Below are 20,527 nucleotides of genomic sequence, written 5' to 3'. Positions count from 1 at the left end.
GCATCTTTGGCCACCAGTAGCTCCTGGTGATAAGCTGTATGGTCTTGAACCTGCCAAAGTGCCCAGCCATGGGTTCGTCATGGTGGGCTCTAATCACCTCCAACCTGAGGGCCCCCACTGGTACGTAAACCTGCCCCCTACGCACCAATACCCCGTCTTGATCCTGGAGATGCGGCAGTATGGTACGGTTACCTGCAGAGAGCAGCATCAGTTGCTCCTGAGTCCACACATCATCCTTCTGAGCCTCAAGGATCTGGTCATGTAACCCAAGCTCATTATCTACAACACACAGAGAGGCAGTAGGCAAGATGGTCTGACATACTACCTGCTCATTGGTCTGAAATTCCGGCTTGCGGGATAAAGCATCGGCCCGCAAGTTTGCCTTCCCCTCCACGAACTGCACCTTGAAGTTAAACCTGGAGAAAAACAAAGCCCAGCGGATTTGACGCTGGTTTAACTTCTTTGCTGTTTGCAAGTGCTCTAAGTTCTTGTGATCAGACCTGACCACGATCTGGTGCCGTGCCCCTTCAAGCCAGTGCCGCCACACCTCAAACGCCACCTTAATCGCCAACAACTCCTTCTCCCATATGGTATAGTTCTGCTCGAAGGGTGTTAGTTGCCGCGAGTAAAATCCACAGGGACGCAAGGTCCCTGAGGAATCCTTCTGAGACAATACAGCCCCCAACGCGTAGCTAGAAGCGTCCGCTTCTACCACGAACGGTTTGTCAACATCAGGATGGGTTAGTATGTTGTCCGATTGAAAACTAGACTTAAGTCGTAGAAACGCCTCGTGAGCTTCCCGCCCCCACACAAATGGCTGTTTCTTGCGCAGAAGCTGCGTCAAAGGTACCGTGAGCTTTGCAAAGTTCGGAATAAATTCCCGGTAGTAATTAGCGAAACCTAAGAACCTTTGTACATCCTTCTTAGTCTTTAGCTCTTGCCATGAGTTGACGGCGTCAACCTTATGTGGGTCCATCTTAAGTTCCCTACCTGACACTACATGACCTAGGAACTCCACTTCAGGCACATGAAAGACGCACTTGGAAGCCTTGGCAAAGAGCCCATTAGCCCGCAGACGGTGCAGAACCTGCTTGACATGTTGACGATGTTCTTTCTCGTCCTTAGAAAAAATCAAGATATCATCCAAATAAATCACTAAAAATTGGTCAATTAGGTCCCTAAACACATCGTTCATGAACCTCTGGAAGACCGCGGGAGCATTACAAAGCCCAAAAGGCATGACTCGGAACTCGTGGCATCCGAAGCACGTATTAAATGCCGTCTTCCACTCATCCCCTTCCCGTATACGGATTAAGTTATAGGCCCCCCGCAGGTCAAGCTTGGTAAAGACCTTAGCCCCTTGCACCCTTGATAACAGTTCTGAGATTAAGGGTAGTGGGTACCTATCCCGAATGGTGTATTTGTTTAGGATCCGATAGTCACAGACCAGCCTAAGTTCCCCAGTCTTTTTGGCTACAAAGAATACTGGTGCCGCAGTTGGAGAACTAGATGGGCGAATAAACCCCTTGGCTAAATTTTCATCTAGAAACTCCCGCAAAGCTTGCCTTTCCGGTACAGTCAAGGCATATAGCCTCCCTGCTGGCAATTTCGCACCTTCTGCCAACTTGATGGCGCAATCATAAGGCCTGTGCGGTGGTAATTTGTCCGCATCCCTTTTACAAAATACATCAGAGAACTCCCCATACTCAGCAGGCACTCCTTCCATATCAGAGTGAGTAACATTTAGAGTGCAACAATCCTGCCTCTTTAAGATCACCTTACGTGTAGCCCAATCTACTTGTGGGTTTACTACAGCTAGCCAATCCATCCCCAGGATCACATCATATCTAGGCAAGCTTGTAATATCCCACACAAACGTTCCCGTTACTCCCTGCACCTCCCACGTTACTGCTGAGGTTTCATGGTTAACCACCCCAGTCTCCAGCAGTCTCCCATCTGCTCCTTCCACCCACACGTCGCATGCCTTGCGCACTCTAGGAATGCCATGCTTCTTAGCAAACTCAATATCTACATAAGAGACCGTAGCCCCTGAGTCCAGCAGTGCCAAAGTAGAAACAAGTTCCCTTCCCCCAACAGATAATGTAATGGGTACGAAAACATGCTTCCTCCCCTCAGTTGACTGCTTGAGGAGCCCTAGTGCGTTGGACTCACGTCGCACTAGGGCTGGCCTTTTCCCGAAAGCTGGGAAGGTTTCACATTACAGTTTTTGGCAAAATGCCCAGCATTCCCACAGTACAAACACAAGCCCAGCTGCCTCCTACGGCTCTTTTCCTCGGTAGACAGCTTTTTAAAGACCCCAAGCTCCATAGGCTCTTCCCCCATCACCACAGGTGCCCTGGTTACATGCATAGATGGCGCACACATTGCTTTTGAGTGTTTACGAGCCTCGAACCTTGCGTCTAAGCGCAGCACCTTGGCAACTAAGGCGTCCCAACTTTCAGCCGGCTCCAAGCGTGCTAATTCATCCTGGAGCATATCACTTAACCCAGCAGTAAATAAAAGCATGAATGCATTTTCCCCCCAATCCAGCTGGTGGCGATACATGTTAAACTTATTTAAGTAATCCAAAACAGTCCCCTTTCCCTGTTTTAACCGATACAAAGCCCACCCAGCATTCTCTGTGCGGAGAGGATGCCCAAAAGTATCAGTTAACAACTTTTTGAAATCATTCAAATTGTCCTTGACTGGGTCATTGCCCAAAATTAAATTAGTGGCCCATTGTCCTGCGGGACCGGTCAACAAACTCAAAATAAAGGCCACCTTACTAGTGTCTGTAGGAAAAGCATGAACGCTGAGCTGAGAAAAATAAAGCTCCACTTGTGCCAAAAAGGTTGGCAACTTGCACCTGGTTCCGTCAAAGCGTTCAGGAGTCAAAACATGTCCTTTCACAGCAAAAGCTGTTTGGCTTACGGTAAAAGCCGTTTGCAGTTGGTCAAACTTGGCCCTTAATTCATCCATCGTCTTCCTGACGGGTTTATTGCTGCAATAAACTTTTTATGGGCGTTGGGCAATCTGTCAAGGACAGAACGCCACGAGATTCAAAGTAACAGAGTTTATTAGGTTACAGAACTCAAAACAAGCCCGTAAAACACAAGGGCCAGGCAGTATTTGCCTTTAGGAGCAAAAAGGGGCAAAATAAATGTTCAAAAGATAACCCGGATTAAACCGGAGTTTAATCCGGGTAAAAAACAAACTGCTTGCTTCAGCCTGAATATAAACAAAACGAGAGCCAAGAACAAAAGATACAAAGAATGCAGCTAATTGGCAGCAGATTCCTCTCTGCTGCCAACACAGTGTTTACAGTAACTTGCGTCGCTCCCACACACACACAGCAGACAGGATTTCCAGCACGAACAAATCAGCCAGGGAATGCAACAGTAGAGTAGACCAGTTCCGTTCCGTAGTTCAAAGCCAGAAGCAGACGTTTGTAGTTTTCCCAAGTCCAAGAAGGGGATGAAGCCAAGCCGTGGTCAGTTCAGTCCGGGTATTCAAAGCAGGAGATGGCGTCCGTCAAGAAGACGACGGAAGGTCAAGCTAATAAGAGTAAGCACAGGTTTGCACAAACAAATGCCCACACAATCCCTCCCGCCGTCTGACCCTGGATTCCAATCAACTTACGTCTCAGCACAGGAAAGCACACAAGTCTTCAGGGAAGCGTCCCACACACACACGGATCCCAAGCGTTTGCCCAGATTACCTTGCCCAACGCAATTTGCAATTGCTCTCAAGCCCCATTTTATGCCAGTTACAAATCTTCATCACTGTCAGCTGTCCTCCTTAACCCGGGCGTTTCCTCATCACTTTCCTCGTCAGAGCTGGAACACCTCTGACTACGCCCAGCAGCATCTCCAGCTGTGGATCCCGTCCCATCCCTCCAGCTAAGCCATGGATCTGATCCTGAAGGTCCCCATTCATCTTCTGCCCCATCATGGCCAGTGGCACCCAATTCCTCCCTTACCCGAGTCCAATCCATCTCATCCTCCTCCGAGCTAACCTGCCCCTCCTCCATTCTCTCCGTAAACCCCTCGAAAGACTCTTCATCAGATGGTGCTGCAAATATGTCTCGCAGTCTTTTTCTCTCTCGCTCCTCGAGAGTATCTGACTCTCGAGGAGTCTTACGCCCACGCCTGTCAGTAACAGAGCCACGAGGCTCAATCATAACATAAGGCCAAGATCGAAAAATCAGCTGATGACCCAAAATGCAGACTCTGCAAGGAAACCGACGAAACCATTGATCATATCCTCAGCTGCTGTAAGAAAATTGCACAGACAGACTACAAACAGAGGCACAACTATGTGGCCCAAATGATTCATTGGAACTTATGCCTCAAGTACCACCTCCCAGCAGAAAAGAACTGGTGGGATCACAAACCTGCAAAAGTATTGGAAAATGAGCACGCAAAGATACTGTGGGACTTCCGAATCCAGACTGACAAAGTTCTGGAACACAACACACTAGACATCACAGTTGTGGAAAAGAAAAAGGTTGGGATCATTGATGTTGCCATCCCAGGTGACAGTCGCATTGATGAAAAACAACAGGAAAAACTCAGCCGCCATCAGGACCTCAAAATTTAACTTCAAAGACTCTGGCAGAAACCAATACAGGTGGTCCCGGTGGTGATTGGCACATTGGGTGCCGTGACAAAAGATCTCAACCGGTATTTGGAAACAGTAGACATTGACAAAATTATGATCTGCCAACTGCAAAAGGTCACCCTACTGGGATCTGTGCGCATCATTCGAAAATACATCACACAGTCCTAGACACTTGGGAAGTGTTCGACTTGTGATTTTGTGATACGAAATCCAGCATATCTATCTTGTTTGCTGTGTCATAAAATAATAATAATAATAATAATAATAATAATAATAATAATAATAATAATAATAATGTGAGCTGTTTTGTGTCTTGGTCAGAACTGTTCTCTTGGGGAAAAACTTTTGATCAAAGGTGATCTATAATAATAATCAGTGTATAAATATTAATAATAATAATAATAATAATAATAATAATAATAATAATAATAATAATATCATTGTTTCCATCCTGTGAAATAATTATTTCTCTTGACTCCTGAAGAAATGACTAGACTGTTCTACCCTCTTATGGAAAACTCTTTGATCAAAGATTATCTATTATTGTTATTATTGATCACCTTTTATCAAAAGCTTTTTCCCCAAGGGAACAGAACAGCTCAGCCGTTTCATCAGGAGTCAGTAAATAATAATAATACATCACACAGTCCTAGACACTTGGGAAGTGTTCGACTTTTGATTTTGTGATATGAAATCCAGCATATCTATCTTGTTTGCTGTGTCATACAACAACAACAACAACAATAATAGATCATCTTTGATCAAAACGTTTCCCATAAGAGAACAGAACAGTCATTTCATCAGGAGTCAAGAGAAAGAATTTATTATTTCACAGTAGGGAATTAATAATAATAATGCGTAGTAATATTATTATTTTATACTCAGCTTTTTCTTTGCCAAAGGAGACTCAGAATTACTAACATTAAAAACCACTGGATATTGCTTTAGTTTCTTTCATAGCAACATCCACTTACCTTCTCTTAATATCTTCATGCATTTGCTGGTCACTGGATGCGGGCTGGGTCCGGAAAGGGTATCTGCCAAGATTTCGGTGATGCATTTGGTCACCTGGTATGGAAAATCAGAAAGACATATGGTCCCTATAGCATCTCCTATTCCAACCCAGATTTCCTTATGCCATCACCCTATATTTATTAAGACTGAAATCTAGAATATCTCACTCTATTTCAATTATACCAGCGCAAGTATGTAGGGGTCCTTTCTTCTACCCCTCTTCTTTCACTTAATTTCAAACATTTTCCCAGCATAGATGTGTTGGACTACAAATCCCATCACCCCCAGCTAGCAACTCATTTGCTACCTGAAAGCCAAGAAGAAGGCAATGCCTGTAATTTCATTGTCAGCTACAGTAGAGTCTCACTTATCCAACATAAACAGGCCGGCAGAACGTTGGATAAGCAAATATGTTGGATAATAAGGAGAGATTAAGAAGAAGCCTATTAAACATCAAATTAGGTTATGATTTTACAAATTAAGCACCAAAACATCATGTTATACAACAAATTTGGCAGAAAAAGTAGTTCAATAGGCAGTAATGCTACGTAGTAATTACTGTATTTACGAATTTAACACCAAAATATCACGATATATTGAAAACATTAACTACAAAAATGTTTTGGATAATCCAGAACGTTGGATAAGCAAATGTTGGATAAGTGAGATTCTACTGTATTTCCATTTATTTATTATTTATTTATTTACATCACTTTTACTCCGCCTTTCTCCCCGAGGGGACTCAAAGCGGCTTACAATAAATAGGCATAAATTCAATGCCTAAAAACAATGTAAAAATAACAATTCATATAAAACAATCTACAAAACAACAATTCATATAAAACAGATACCATTACAAAATAAAATCACATTATATAAAATTTTAAGCATGTCCAAGATTAGAATTATCTTTAGCTTTATTTGTCTCTTTTAATTGTCTATTTTAATTGTCTCTTTTATTGTCTCTTTTAATAAATCCAGACAGATGGGACATGTATTCCATTGCTCCTATTTTTCCTATCCTTACCTTTTCATCTTCTTCTGACAGCTGAGTGGTTAGCGGCAAGGCAAAGGCTGAAAAGGAAAACAAAAAATATATATAAACTAGTTTGGGCACCTGGCATTGCCAGGGTTATTTGAAATAGTCATTTTTTAAATTGTACAAAATGCATAAGGTTGTGAGTGAACTGCAACTCCCATCATGCCAGGTTAACCCCAAAAAGCTCCATCAGTACTTAAAGTTTGTTATGTTGGGCAAGTTTGCTCTGGATTCATCATCAGTGGGGTTCAGTGTGTTCTCTGGCTGTAGGGTAAACTACAACTCCCACTATGGTGAGTCATTCCCCTCTAGGATGTTGGGTTAGTCATGGGGGTTCTATGTGCCAGGTTTGGTCCAGATCCATCATCGGTGGAGGTCACAGTTTCCCTGGCTGTGGGTGAACTACAACTCCCAGAAAGGAAGGTCAATTCTTCCTAAACTCCTTCAGTAATCAAATTTCGGCATATCAGATATTTGTGCCAAGTTTGGTCCAGATCCATCGGTGTTTGGGTTCATAGTGCTCTCTGGATGTACCCTGTTTCCCTGAAAGTAAGACATCCCCAAAAAATAAGACCTAGTAGAGGTTTTGCTGAATTGCTAAATATAAGGCCTCCCCCAAAAGTAAGACCTTCAAAGTTTTTATTTGGAATTATGCCCGCCAAACAGAACACCAGAGCATGCAGGATCAGTAAATGTAAATAATAATAATATCTATCTTGTTTGCTGTGTCATACAACGTCGTTGTGTCAATAATAATAATAATAATAATAATACAGTAGAGTCTCACTTATCCAACATAAACGGGCCGGCAGAACGTTGGATAAGCAAATATGTTGGATAATAAGGAGAGATTAAGAAAAAGCCTATTAAACATCAAATTAGGTTATGATTTTACAAATTAAGCACCAAAACATGTTATACAATAAATTTGACAGAAAAAGTAGTTCAATATGCAGTAATGCTACGTAGTAATCACTCTATTTATGAATTTAGCACCAAAATATCACGATGTATTGAAAACATTGACTACAAAAATGCGTTGGATAATCCAGAACATTGGATAAGCGAATGTTGGATAAGTGAGACTCTACTGTAATAATAATACATCACAAAGTCCTAGACACTTGGGAAGTGTTCGACTTGTGATTTTGTGATACGAAATCCAGCATATCTATCTTGTTTGCTGTGTCATAATAATAATAATAATAATAATAATTTTATTTTTATACCTCTCTTCCAGAGAGATTCGGGGCGGCTTACATACCAGTTGTATATGTAAATAATGGTAGTAACAAGAAATTCTTGACAGGAGTCACAGTTTGTCTGGTTTAGTTATGTTGGTTTGTGATGACAACTACTGTACAGTATAGAATAAATGTGGGGTTTTTTTTTGTTCAACAATGAATATGAATTCTTCTTCATGGAAAAATAAGACATCCCCTGAAAATAAGACCTAGCGCATCTTTGGGAGTAAAAAATAATATAAGACACTGTCTTATTTTAGGGGAAACATGGTAGGTGAACTACAACTCCCCAAATCAAGATGAATTTCTCCCAGATACCTCCAGTATATTTTGCTAGTTATGTGAGTTCTGTGTGCCAAGTTTGGTACAATTCCATCTTTGGTAAAGTTAAGAGTGCTCATTGATTGCAGATGAACTATAAATCCCAGTACCTACAACTCCAAAATGTCCAGGCCAATTCCTCTCAAAATCTACCAATATTCAAATGTTGACATATTGGGTATGCATGCCAAGTTTGGTCCAGATCCATCCTTGTTTGGGTTCATAGTGCGCTCTGGATATAGGTGAACTACAACTCCTATAAATCCCACCAAAGACCTCCAGTTGTTTTGTTTGTCATGGGTGCTCTGTGTGCCATGCTAGTTCCAGGTCCATTGTTGATGGAGTTCAGAGTGGTCTTAGATGGCAAAAGAAGGCAAAGCCAAACCACTTCAGGAGTCCAGGATTTACAACACTATTGCCTTTGTCATTATGAAATGCCTTTTGTATTGTCTCCATTGCAGTGAAATAATATAATAGAGGATTTCATAATATCCCAACATGTCCAGGTGATGTGGCACATTCCCTTTATTTGAATTCTACCTGAACCAGACTTATTAAAATTGTATGAGAAACAGCTGTTCAACAGAAGCTGACAAAGACCTCGAAGGCACTTGGCATTGTTCCTCCTGATACAGCATGTTCCTAATTGTTTTTTTCAAAGGAAGCATAAACTGCTGTTTTTCAGCTGTGGGACGAGGGTTAGATCTATTAAATTGGAACACTTTATTATTACGAAGCTTGACGAACAGCATTTCTCGGTTCTGTTTGAGGATCTTGTTTAATGAGGGGATGTGTCAAGTGAATCTCACAATCCTAGAATCCTAATAGTTAGAAAGGGCACACAACTAAAACACGCCCGACAGATGGACATCCAGTCACTGTGCAAGAACAAGAATCCATCGTCTTCCAAGGTAATATATTCCACAATCAAACAGCAATAATAATACCATATTATGGAATAATAATATAATATTATGCAATCTATATATATAAAAGAGTGAGGGAATCCCGGCGACCGACAAAACAACAAAACTACAGGCCCCCCAACCTCGAAATTTGACAACACAACCCATCATCCACGCCTCTAGGTTGATAGAACAAAAAGAAAAGAAAAATAAAGTCCTAATTAGAGGGAGAGGAAGAATTGTTTTTATCCAATTGCTGCCAGTTAGAAGGCTAAGCTCCGCCCACTTGGGCTCCTAGCAACCCACTCAGCCCAGGGGACAGGCAGAGTTAGGCCTCACTTAGGCCTCTTCCACAGATTATCTAATTTGCACTGGATTATATGGCAGTGTAGACGCAAGGCCCTTCCACACAGCTATATAACCCATTTATAATCTTATATTATCTGCTTTGAACTGGATTATCTTGACTCCACACTGCCATATAATCCACTTCAGTGTGCATTTTATACAGCTGTGAAGAAGGGGCCTCATATAATCCAGTTCTAAGCAGATAATATAAGATTATAAATATACAGTAGTCTCACTTATCCAACATAAACAGGCTGGCAAAATGTTGGATAAGTGAGTATGTTGGATAATAAGAAGGGATTCAGGAAAAGCCGATTAAACATTAAATTAGGTAATCATTATACAAATTAAGCACCAAAACATCATGTTATACAACAAATTTGACAGAAAAAGTAGTTCCATGTGCAGTAATGTTATGTAGTAATTACTGTATTTACAAATTTACCACAAAAATATCACAATGTATTTAAAACACTGACTACAAATACATTGATTACTAAAAGGCAGACTGCGTTGTGTGATGCCTCATGGGCCTTGTAGTCCTGCTCCTAGTGCCATTGTGACAGATGAAGATGAAAACATGGGATTTTCACCGTTTCAACAAGAGCCGGAATCTTTCCAGCTGCCGGATGCTGATGTTTTCGCCCAAGAACCCAGTAAAACAGACCTTGGGCATTCCTCACCCCCGTTCCCTAGGAGGCAGTCTTATTCTGCAGACAGGGGAGTGAGAGAACAGACTCGCAGGAGTTTACGGATTGCAGCTAAACAACAGGCTGATTAGCCATGCTTCCCTTGGGAAATTCTAAGGAGTTTCACATCTGGACAAAGTTGGGTTTCGTTTCCCGTTCTCTAGGGAAAGAGGTCGTTGGCGGGAAAACGAGACCCCAATATAGGTGCCTGGCACGTTAGAATTGTTGCGGAGTCAACTGAGCAGCTTCAGGAGCAACATTGTGTTTCCAGCCTTGTGTGGACTTCGCAAAGTCCGCAACCCCAGTTCCTTGCTTTCTGGATCAAGTATTCAAGATTTGTCTAGCCTTGTTTTTAGCCACGGACCTTGTTCTTAGAATCTCTGTTTCGCCTTGTTCCTAGTCACGGACCTTGTTAAATGATTCAAGTTTGTTTCCAGCCTTGTTCTCAAGCTACCTTGGACTTCAAAGACTCTGGGCATTTTCCCCACACTATTGCTTGGCAATAGTGTGTGTTTCGGTTAAGTGGATTAAAAACTTTGAACTCTAATATCATTTATTGGACAATACATTTTTGGACTATATTTGACCTCATTTGGAAGGTCTGCTTCTGAACTATATTCTTCACTTGTTTTTATTACTTTTATATATTTACTTAATAAAGATATTAGATAGATATTGGCCTCCGTGTATGGTTCTTGGTGCTCTGTTGCCTCGGGCGTGACACGTTGGATAATCCAGAACATTGGATAAGCGAATGTTGGATAAGTGAGATTCTACTTTAATATGAAATCCTTACTGCGATACAATAATACAGAACAATATAATCTCTAAAACCAGGACAGTAAATAAAGAGCAACACTCTGAAAGCAGGGAAATTGGAAATTCCACAAAGGAAACAATCAGGGCTAGCTAACAGACAAAAAAAATCAAAAATATTGTATATTCACAACCTTTAGGAAATAATATCCCCTGATGGCGCAGTGTGTTAAAGCGCTAAACTGCTGAACTTCTGGACCGAAAGGTCGCAGGTTTGAATCGGGGGAGCGGAGAGAGCCCCCACTGTTAGCCCCAGCTTCTGCCAACCCTAAAGTTCAAAAACATGCAAATGAGAGTAGATGAATAGGTACTGCTCCGGCGGGAAGGTAACGGCGCTCCATGCAGTCATCCCACATGACCTTGGAGGTGTCTACGGGTAACGCCGGCTCTTCGGCTTAGAAATGGAGATGAGCACCAACCCCCAGAGTCAGACACGACTGGACTTAATGTCAGGGAAAAACCTTTAACCTTTACCTTAACTACCACCAATTCCTCAATACTGTGGCCAGGCACAGCTAGTAATAATATATTATAATATATTGCATTCTAGCAATAATAAAAATATATTTTATAATGAACAGGTAGTATATTAATAATAATATATTATGCAATAATAATATATAATATGTAATAATATGTTATGACATAATATAGTATTAACATCAATTACACTAGTAATAAAATATTATGAAATAATAATATATCATTATATTGATACCAATAATATATTATAAATTAATAATATATCATTACATTAATATCAATGATAAAAGTATGTTTTATAATACAGTAGAGTCTCACTTATCCAACACTCGCTTATCCGACATTCTGTATTATCCAACGCATTTTTGTAGTCAATGTTTTCAATACATCATGATATTTTGGTGCTAAATTCGTAAATACAGTTATTACTACATAGCATTACTGCGTATTGAACTACTTTTTCTGTCCAATTTGTTGTTAAACATGATGTTTTGGTGCTTCATTTGTAAAAACATAACCTAATTTGATGTTTAATAGGCTTTTCCTTAATGCCTCCTTATTATCCAACATATTCGCTTATCCAACATTCTGCTGGCCCGTTTATGTTGGATAAGTGAGACTCTACTGTAATAATATATTATGAAATAATAATATATCATTATATTGATACCAATAATAATATATTATAAATTAATAATATATCATTACATTAATATCAATAATAAAAGTATGTTTTTATAATAATTATAAAGTATATTATTATATATTATATAATAATATAGTTATAATAATTATGATAATATATTATGAAATAATATGTTAATGTAGATAACACTAATAATATAAAATATTATGAAATAATATAGCAATATATTAATATTAATATCAATATTACTAATGCTAATACTACTAATAACAGAGATGCAGCTTCAAGCTTTCAGATTTAACCTCCTATAAATATGAAATTGGGAATTAAGGCTGCAGTTTGGACCTAGAAGATGGGAGATTATGGGTTTAAACTGCCTTGAGAGGATGATGTTCTTCTTCCTAGCTCTTCTAGTAAATATAGAGACAAAGGGGACTCGTGGTTTAGGAAGGTAAGCCAGTGCTGAGCTGTTCAGGTGATCTAATTGTTCGCCTTGCATAAGAGGATTGCATAAGAACAGGTTCAGAGCAGCAAAACAATGGAAAGAGATGCTGAGTAGAACTAGCCAACTCCTCCAAGTCTCCTTGCATAAGAATACAACATTGGGATCCATCAATCTGTGGCCTCTTTATATTGTTTTGGATAACCATTTCTTGGGAGCCTTGTGACTGTGCGATCTTATATAGCAGAGGGTTAGACTAGATAACCTTTGGGGATCCCTTCCGACAAAATAATCTTAAAATATTAGTAGATTGGGTAAAGTGATACACCTGAATCTTACCAAACACAGATGGAAAACTGAGTATCGTATGATATCTGCATCTATCCATTCCTAGACTGCATAGAAAATGACTAGAGAGGACATCTATGGTAGGATATGGATAAATGAAACCACAGATACCAGGTCCTATTAATAATAATAATAATAATAATAATAATAATAATAATAATAATAATAAGCAAAGTGAAGAGCCTGCTTTGATTGAAGTCAAAAATCAGAAACTTCTCAAAGCACAGCAGACAAAAAACCAGTACAAGAAATCCGCACTACAGACTACAGCTGACAGCTGGCACAACAAAACATTGCATGAAAAGTTCCTCGACAAAATTGAAGGAAAAGCTGATGAGGATAAAACCTGGCTGTGGCTCACGAATGGGACCCTGAAGAAGGAGACAGAAGGCCTGATCCTTGCAGCCCAGAAGCAAGCCATCAGGACAAATGCAATTCAGGCCAAGATCGAAAAATCAGCTGATGACCCAAAATGCAGACTGTGCAAGGAAGCTGACGAAACCATTGATCATATCCTCAGCTGCTGTAAGAAAATTGCACAGACAGACTACAAACAGAGGCACAACTATGTGGCCCAAATGATTCATTGGAACTTATGCCTCAAGTACCACCTCCCAGCAGCAAAGAACTGGTGGGATCACAAACCTGCAAAAGTATTGGAAAATGAACATGCAAAGATACTGGGGGACTTCCGAATCCAGACTGACAAACTTCTGGAACACAACACACCAGACATCACAGTTGTGGAAAAGAAAAAGGTTTGGATCATTGATGTCGCCATCCCAGGTGACAGTCGCATTGACGAAAAACAACAGGAAAAACTCAGCCGCTATCAGGAGCTCAAGACTAAACTTCAAAGACTCTGGCAGAAACCAGTACAGGTGGTCCCGGTGGTGATGGGCACACTGGGTGCCGTGCCAAAAGATCTCAGCCAGCATTTGGAAACAATAGACATTGACAAAATCATGATCTGCCAACTGCAAAAGGCCACCCGACTGGGATCTGCACGCATCATCTGAAAATACATCACACAGTCCTAGACACTTGGAAAGTGTTCGACTTGTGATTTTGTGAAACGAAATCCAGCATGTCTATCTTGTTTGCTGTGTCATAAATAATAATAATAATAATAATAATAATAATAATAATAATAATAATAATAATAATAATAGTTTGAGTGTTGGATTGTGACCATGGTTGGAATCGTTACGGGGTGCGTCTACATTGCAGTATTAATGCAGTTTGATACCACTTTGACTGCCATGGCTCAATGCTATAGAATCCTGGGAGCTGTAGTTTGCACTCTTTCACAAAGAAGGTTGGGAAACAGCAACTCTCAGGATTCCATAGCATTGAGCCATGGAAATTCAAGTGGTATCAAACTGCATTAACTCTACAATGTAGATGCCCCCCCCCCCCCCGGAAAAGAATAGAGGATAATTTATTAGCAAAGGGGATAAGTAGTTTGTAAAGGTCTAGGAATTGAGGAAGGCAGGAGCGTAGATCTATATTATGGTTTATTGTTACTGTATAATGAAATATTATACATAGGTGGCAGGAGTCACAGGGCTTTCTGCATCCATATAAGGTTTGAGGGGGGTTGACTCTTGATTTCGGGAGTTATAGTTCACCTCACATCCAGAGAGCCCTGTGGACCCAAATGACACTGGATCTGGACCACACTTGGTAAACATACCCAACATGACCAACTTTGAATACTGGTGGGCTTTGGGAGGGGTTGAGCTTGTATTTTGGGAGTTATAGTTCACCCGCATCTAGAGAGCCCTGTGAACTTAAATGACACTGGATCTGGACCACACTTGGTAAACATACCCAACATGACCAACTTCGAATACTGGTGGGCTTTGGGAGGGGTGGAGCTTGTATTTTGGGAGTTATAGTTCACCCGCATCTAGAGAGCCCTGTGAACTTAAATGACACTGGATATGGACCAAACCTGGCGCACAGACCCAACATGGCCAATTTTGACTACTGGTGGGGATTGAAGGAAATTAATAGCCCCACAATGTTGGGAGTTGTAGTTCACCCACAATCAAAGACCACTGTGAACCTGACCAACAATGGATCTGGACCACACTTGGTAAATATACCCAATTTAGAATACTGGCAGGGATTGAAGGGAATTGCCCCACGATGTTGGAAGTTGTAGTTTACCCACATCTTAGTGCATTTTCTAATACATGCCGGGTATTTTCTAATACACACCCACACACACATATATACACACACTAGCTGTGCCCGGCCACGCGTTGCTGTGGCGAAGTCTGGTGGTCTGGGAAATAAAGTATTGAGGAATTGGTGGTAGTTAAGTTCAAGGGTAAAGGTTTTCCCCAGACATTAAGTCCAGTCGTGTCTGACTCTGGAGGTTGGTGCTCATCTCCATTTCTAAGCCGAAGAGCTGGCGTTGTCCGTAGACTCCTCCAAGGTCATGTGGGATGACTGCATGGAGCGGCGTTACCTTCCCGCCAGAGCAGTACCTATTGATGCACTCACATTTGCATGTTTTCGAACTTCTGGGTTGGCAGAAGCTGGGGCTAACAGTGGGGGCTCTCTCCGCTCCCCCAATTCAAACCTGTGGCCTTTCGGTCCAGAAGTTCAGCAGCTCAGCGCTTTAACACGCTGCGCCATCAGGGGATATTATTTCCGAAAGGTTGTGAATATACAATATTTCTGATTGGTTTTTTTTGTTTGTTGGAGGCAAGTATGAATGCTGCAATTAGGAAAAATGATTAGGATGTAATGGCCTTGCAGCTTTAAAGCCTGGCTGTTTCCTCCCTGAGTGAATTTTTTGTTGGGAGGTGTTAGCTGGCCCTGATTGTTTCCTGTCTGGAATTCCCTTGTTTTCAGAGTGGTGTTGTTTGCGATATTTTATGTGCTTCTACTGTCTGTGGCCCTGAGAAAACAGAGGATTTTCCAGACTTTGATGATGGGAATACTTTGTTGGGAGGTGTTAGCTGGCCCCGATTGTTTCCTGTGTGGAATTCCCCTGTTTATTTACTGTCCTGGTTTTAGAGATTATATTGTTCTGCATTATTCTATCCCAGTAATTATTTCATATTAAAGAAGAATCTCACTTATCCAACATTCGCTTATACAATATTCTGGATTATCCAACGCAGTCTGCCTTTTCATAATCAATGTTTTTGTAGTCAGTGTTTTAAATTCATTGTGATATTTTAGGGGTAAATTTGTAAATACAGTACAGTAGAGTCTCACTTATCCAACATAAATGGGCCGGCAGAACATTGGATAAGCGAATATGTTGGATAATGAGGAATTAAGGATAACCCTATTAAACATCAAATTAAGTTATGATTTTACAAATTAAGCACCAAAACATCATGTTAGACAACAAATTTGTCAGAAAAGTAGTTCAGTACACAGTAATGCTATATAGTAATTACTGTATTTATGAATTTAGCACCAAAATATCACGATATATTGAAAGCATTGACTACAAAAAAGTGTTGGATAATCCAGAACGTTGGATAAGCGAGTGTTGGATAAGTGAGACTACTGTAAATACTACATAGCATTACTGCGCATGGAACTACTTTTTCTGTCAAATTTGTTGTATAATATGATGTTTTGGTGCTTAATTTGTATAACGATTACCTAATTTGATGTTTAATTGGCTTTTCCTGAATCCCTTCTTATTATCCAACATATTCACTTATCCTGCCGGCCTGTTTACGTTGGATAAGTGAGACTCTACTGTATATTGATAATCTTAAATTATCTGCTTAGAACTGGATGATCTGAGGCCCCTTCTTCACAGCTGTATAAAATGCACACTGAAGTGGATTATATGGTAGTGTGGAGTCAAGATAATCCAGTGCAAAGCAGATAATATAAGATTATAAATGGGTTATATAGCTGTGTGGAAGGGCCTTGAGTCTACACTGCCATATAATCCAGTGCAAATTAGATAATCTGTGGAAGAAGTCTAAGTGAGGCCTAAATCGGCCTGTCCCCTAACTGAAACCTGGCTGTCCCTTGGTTGCTAGGCAACCAAGTGGGCAGAGATTAGCCCTCTAAACTGGCAGCAATTGGATAAAAAAAATTATTGCTCTCCCTCTAATTAGGACTTTATTTTTCTTTTCTTTTTGTTGTATCAACCTTGAGGCGTGGATGATGGGTTGTGTTGTCAAATTTTGAGGTTGGGGGGCCTGTACTTTTGTTGTTTTGTGAATTGCTGTGATGCCATCACTCTTTTATATATATAGATGTATGTATTTATAAAGCCTTATCACAACCCAAAGCCCTCCTAGGTGCACCGGATAGCAAAACCCATAATCCCAGTCTGCCACTTGGACTGGGGATGGTGGGAATTATAGTATTTTAGTGAAGACCACAGTAATGGAAAAGGTTCCACAAACTGCAGAGGGCTGTTTGGGAAGACTCAAAGAACTTCATGGATCTCAACCCCAGTTAACTGGAGCAAATACATAACTTAAACACAAATGAGTCATTGCTACTATCCCTGAAATGTTTAAAAGGTTGGGATTCAATCCAAGTTAAGGGCACCGTCATTTTCAGCTGCATTCACCTAATACTAATAATAGCTCAATGCTATGGGTAAATAATAATAATAATAATAATAATAATAATAATAATAATAATAGCCTCACTCATGGCTATGGGCAATAATAACCCTAATACTGTAAGTGCTATGGTTCAATGCTATGGGTAATAACAGTATTATTATTATTCAGTGTTCAATGATAATAATAATTATAATAATAGCCTCACTCATGGCTATGGGCAATAGTAATCCTAATAAGTGCTATGATTCAATTCTATAAAGAAAGTTAGCAAAAAATATCAAGCAGCAAAAAGGAGACATGCTTTGCAATCTTTGGGTGCATCTAAACTGCAAAATTAATGCAGTTTGATACCACTTTAACAGTTATTAGTTCAATGTTCTAGAATCATGGGAATTGTAGTTTTCCAAGTGCTTCTCTGCCCAAGACTTCTGGTGCTTCATCAAACTACAAATCACATTATTCTATAGCTTTCAGCCATGGGCAGTTGTTATTGTTACTGTTGTTGTTACTGTTATTACCCATAGTATTGAGCCATGGCACTTATTATTAGTATTAGGATTATTGTTACCCATAGCCATGAGTGAGGCTATTATTATAATTATTATTATCCTTGAACACTGACTAATAATAATACTGTTATACCATTGAACCATAGCACTTACAGTATTAGGATTATTATTGCCCATAGCCATGAGTGAGGCTATTATTATTATTATTATTATTATTATTATTATTATTATTATTAATTACCCATAGCATTGAGCCATGACACTTATTATTAGTATTAGGATTATTATTACCCACAGCCATGAGTGAGGCCATCATCATCATCATTATCATCATCATCATCATCATCATTGATATTGTTCTGTTATTACCATAGTACTGTTATTACTCATAGTATTGAGCTATGCCACTTATTATTACGATTAGAATTATTATTACCCATAGCCATGAGTGAGGCTATTATTATTATTATTATTATTATTATTATTATTATTATTATTATTATTATTATTATCACTGTTATCACCCATATCATTGAGCCATGTCAGTTATTAGTATTAGGGTTATTATTACCTGTAGCCATGAGTGAGATTATTATTATTATTAGTATTATTAGCATTGAGCATTCAATAACTACAACAATAATAATATTACTATTATTACCCATAGCATTGAGCCATGGCACTTATTATCATTATTATTATTGTTATTACCCATAGCCATGATTGAGGCTGTTGTTGTTGTTGTTATTACCCATAGCATTGAGCCATGGCACTTACTATTAGTATTACCCATAGCCATGAGTGACACTATTATTAGTATTATTATTATTACCCATAGCATTGAGCTGTGGCACTTATTATTATTATTATTATTATTATTATTATTATTATTATTATTATTATTATTACCCATAGCCATGATTGAGGCTATTATTGTTGTTGTTGTTGTTGTTACCCATAGCATTGAGCCATGGCGCTTACTATTAGTATTAGGATTATTATTACCCATAGCCATGAGTGACACTATTATTATTATTATTATTATTATTATTATTATTATTATTATTATTATTATTATTATTATTATTGTTATTACCCATAGCCATGATTGAGGCTATTATTGTTGTTGTTGTTGTTACCCATAGCATTGAGCCATGGCGCTTACTATTAGTATTAGAATTATTATTACCCATAGCCATGAGTGACACTATTATTATTATTATTATTATTATTATTATTATTATTATTATTATTATTATTCATAGCATTGTGCCATGGCACTTATTATTTGTATTAGGATTGTTATTACCTAGTACCATGTGTGACAATAATAATAATAATACCCAGTTTTTCTCACTTGATCGAGACCCAGAGTGGCTCACAACATTTAAAGCAATGCAGGCTGTTTAAAGTGGGACAACACTGCATTCATTCTATAGTGTAGATGAAGTTTAAAAGTGAGTTCAGAATAAAACTGCAAGGGGTAAAGTTTAGGATTAAAGTATAAATGGCTTTTTTTAAGTAAAGAGAAATATGGGAAGGAAGTAAATGCTTCATTTTCCTAGTTCGGCTTAGCAAAACTAGGTCCCCATCCCGGATGGAAGGAACAACTTTGGGTCCCATGGAGACTCACCTCTGCAAAGGCACAGCAGGACGATAGCTTGCAAAGGCAGGATGGTCCCCATCTCCAAAAGCCAGGTTTGCGCTGGGAGCCGAGATGGATAAAAGGCCAAAAGGATGGATGCAGGATTCCTCTTGCCCTTGGATGCTGAAGGACACGCTTCTTTGTGTGCCAGCGATGAGATGATCGGAGGCTCAGATGAGACACTGGAGAAGAAGGAGAAGGGGGGCTGGATTTTAAATAGGCTGCGAAGGAAGTGATGTCACCTGCATTGAAAGGCAGGAGGCACTTTCCTTACCTGAATGCAATTGGAACATCTATATACACACACAAAGACCGGTCCAGATGCTGCTCCAAGGCAAAAAATAATAATAATTGCAAATGCATGCTTTCAGTCCTTTCCTCTAAAGCATTTCCAGCATTGCAGCATTTCCAGCTGGAGAAAAGAAGAGACTTAGCATATCTTAATGATGCCTGCAGCAGGAAAGCTCATTAACCGGAGGGAGGTTTTAGCCATTCAAGGAGCATTTATTTATTATTATTTATTTATTTATTTACTACATTTATATCCCGCTCTTCTCACCCCGAAGGGGACTCAGAGCGGCTTACAAATCAAATGAACATACAATATATTATTAGCATTTCACAATATAAGCATTAAATTACTATATTGTACTATATCATTATATGGTAATATTATTAGCAATATTACACTTAATATATAATATACTAGCTGTGCCCGGCCACGCGTTGCTGTGGTGAAGTATGGTGGTATGGGAAATAAAGTATTGAGGAATTGGTGGTAGTTAAGGAAAAGGGTAAAGGTTTTCCCCTGACATTAAGTCCAGTCGTGTCTGACTTTGGGGGTTGGTGCTCATCTCGATTTCTAAGCTGAAGAGCTGGCGTTGTCCTTA

The 20,527-nt window shown here is 39.6% G+C and overlaps 1 protein-coding gene across 1 annotated transcript in view; it reads right to left on the bottom strand.

The window, feature by feature from the left end:
* The window catches only part of ccer2 (coiled-coil glutamate rich protein 2), a 28,625-nt gene extending 8,770 nt beyond the window's left edge, over positions 1–19,855 (bottom strand). Inside the window, exons 1-3 of the mRNA XM_062962440.1 lie at positions 19,626–19,855; positions 6,662–6,708; positions 5,595–5,688 (exon numbers count right to left, since the gene is read on the bottom strand). Of these exons, the coding sequence (XP_062818510.1) occupies positions 5,595–5,688; positions 6,662–6,708; positions 19,626–19,677 (193 nt within the window). The 5' untranslated portion in view covers positions 19,678–19,855. The remainder of the gene's footprint in view (positions 1–5,594; positions 5,689–6,661; positions 6,709–19,625) is intronic.
* Between the last annotated feature and the right edge of the window lie 672 nt (positions 19,856–20,527).

This window comes from Anolis carolinensis, unplaced genomic scaffold, assembly GCF_035594765.1.
Source record: "Anolis carolinensis isolate JA03-04 unplaced genomic scaffold, rAnoCar3.1.pri scaffold_10, whole genome shotgun sequence".
NCBI lineage: Eukaryota > Metazoa > Chordata > Lepidosauria > Squamata > Dactyloidae > Anolis > Anolis carolinensis.
The sequence above is the reverse complement of the archived record's forward strand: the minus strand, read 5'-3'. Positions and strand labels throughout refer to the sequence as shown.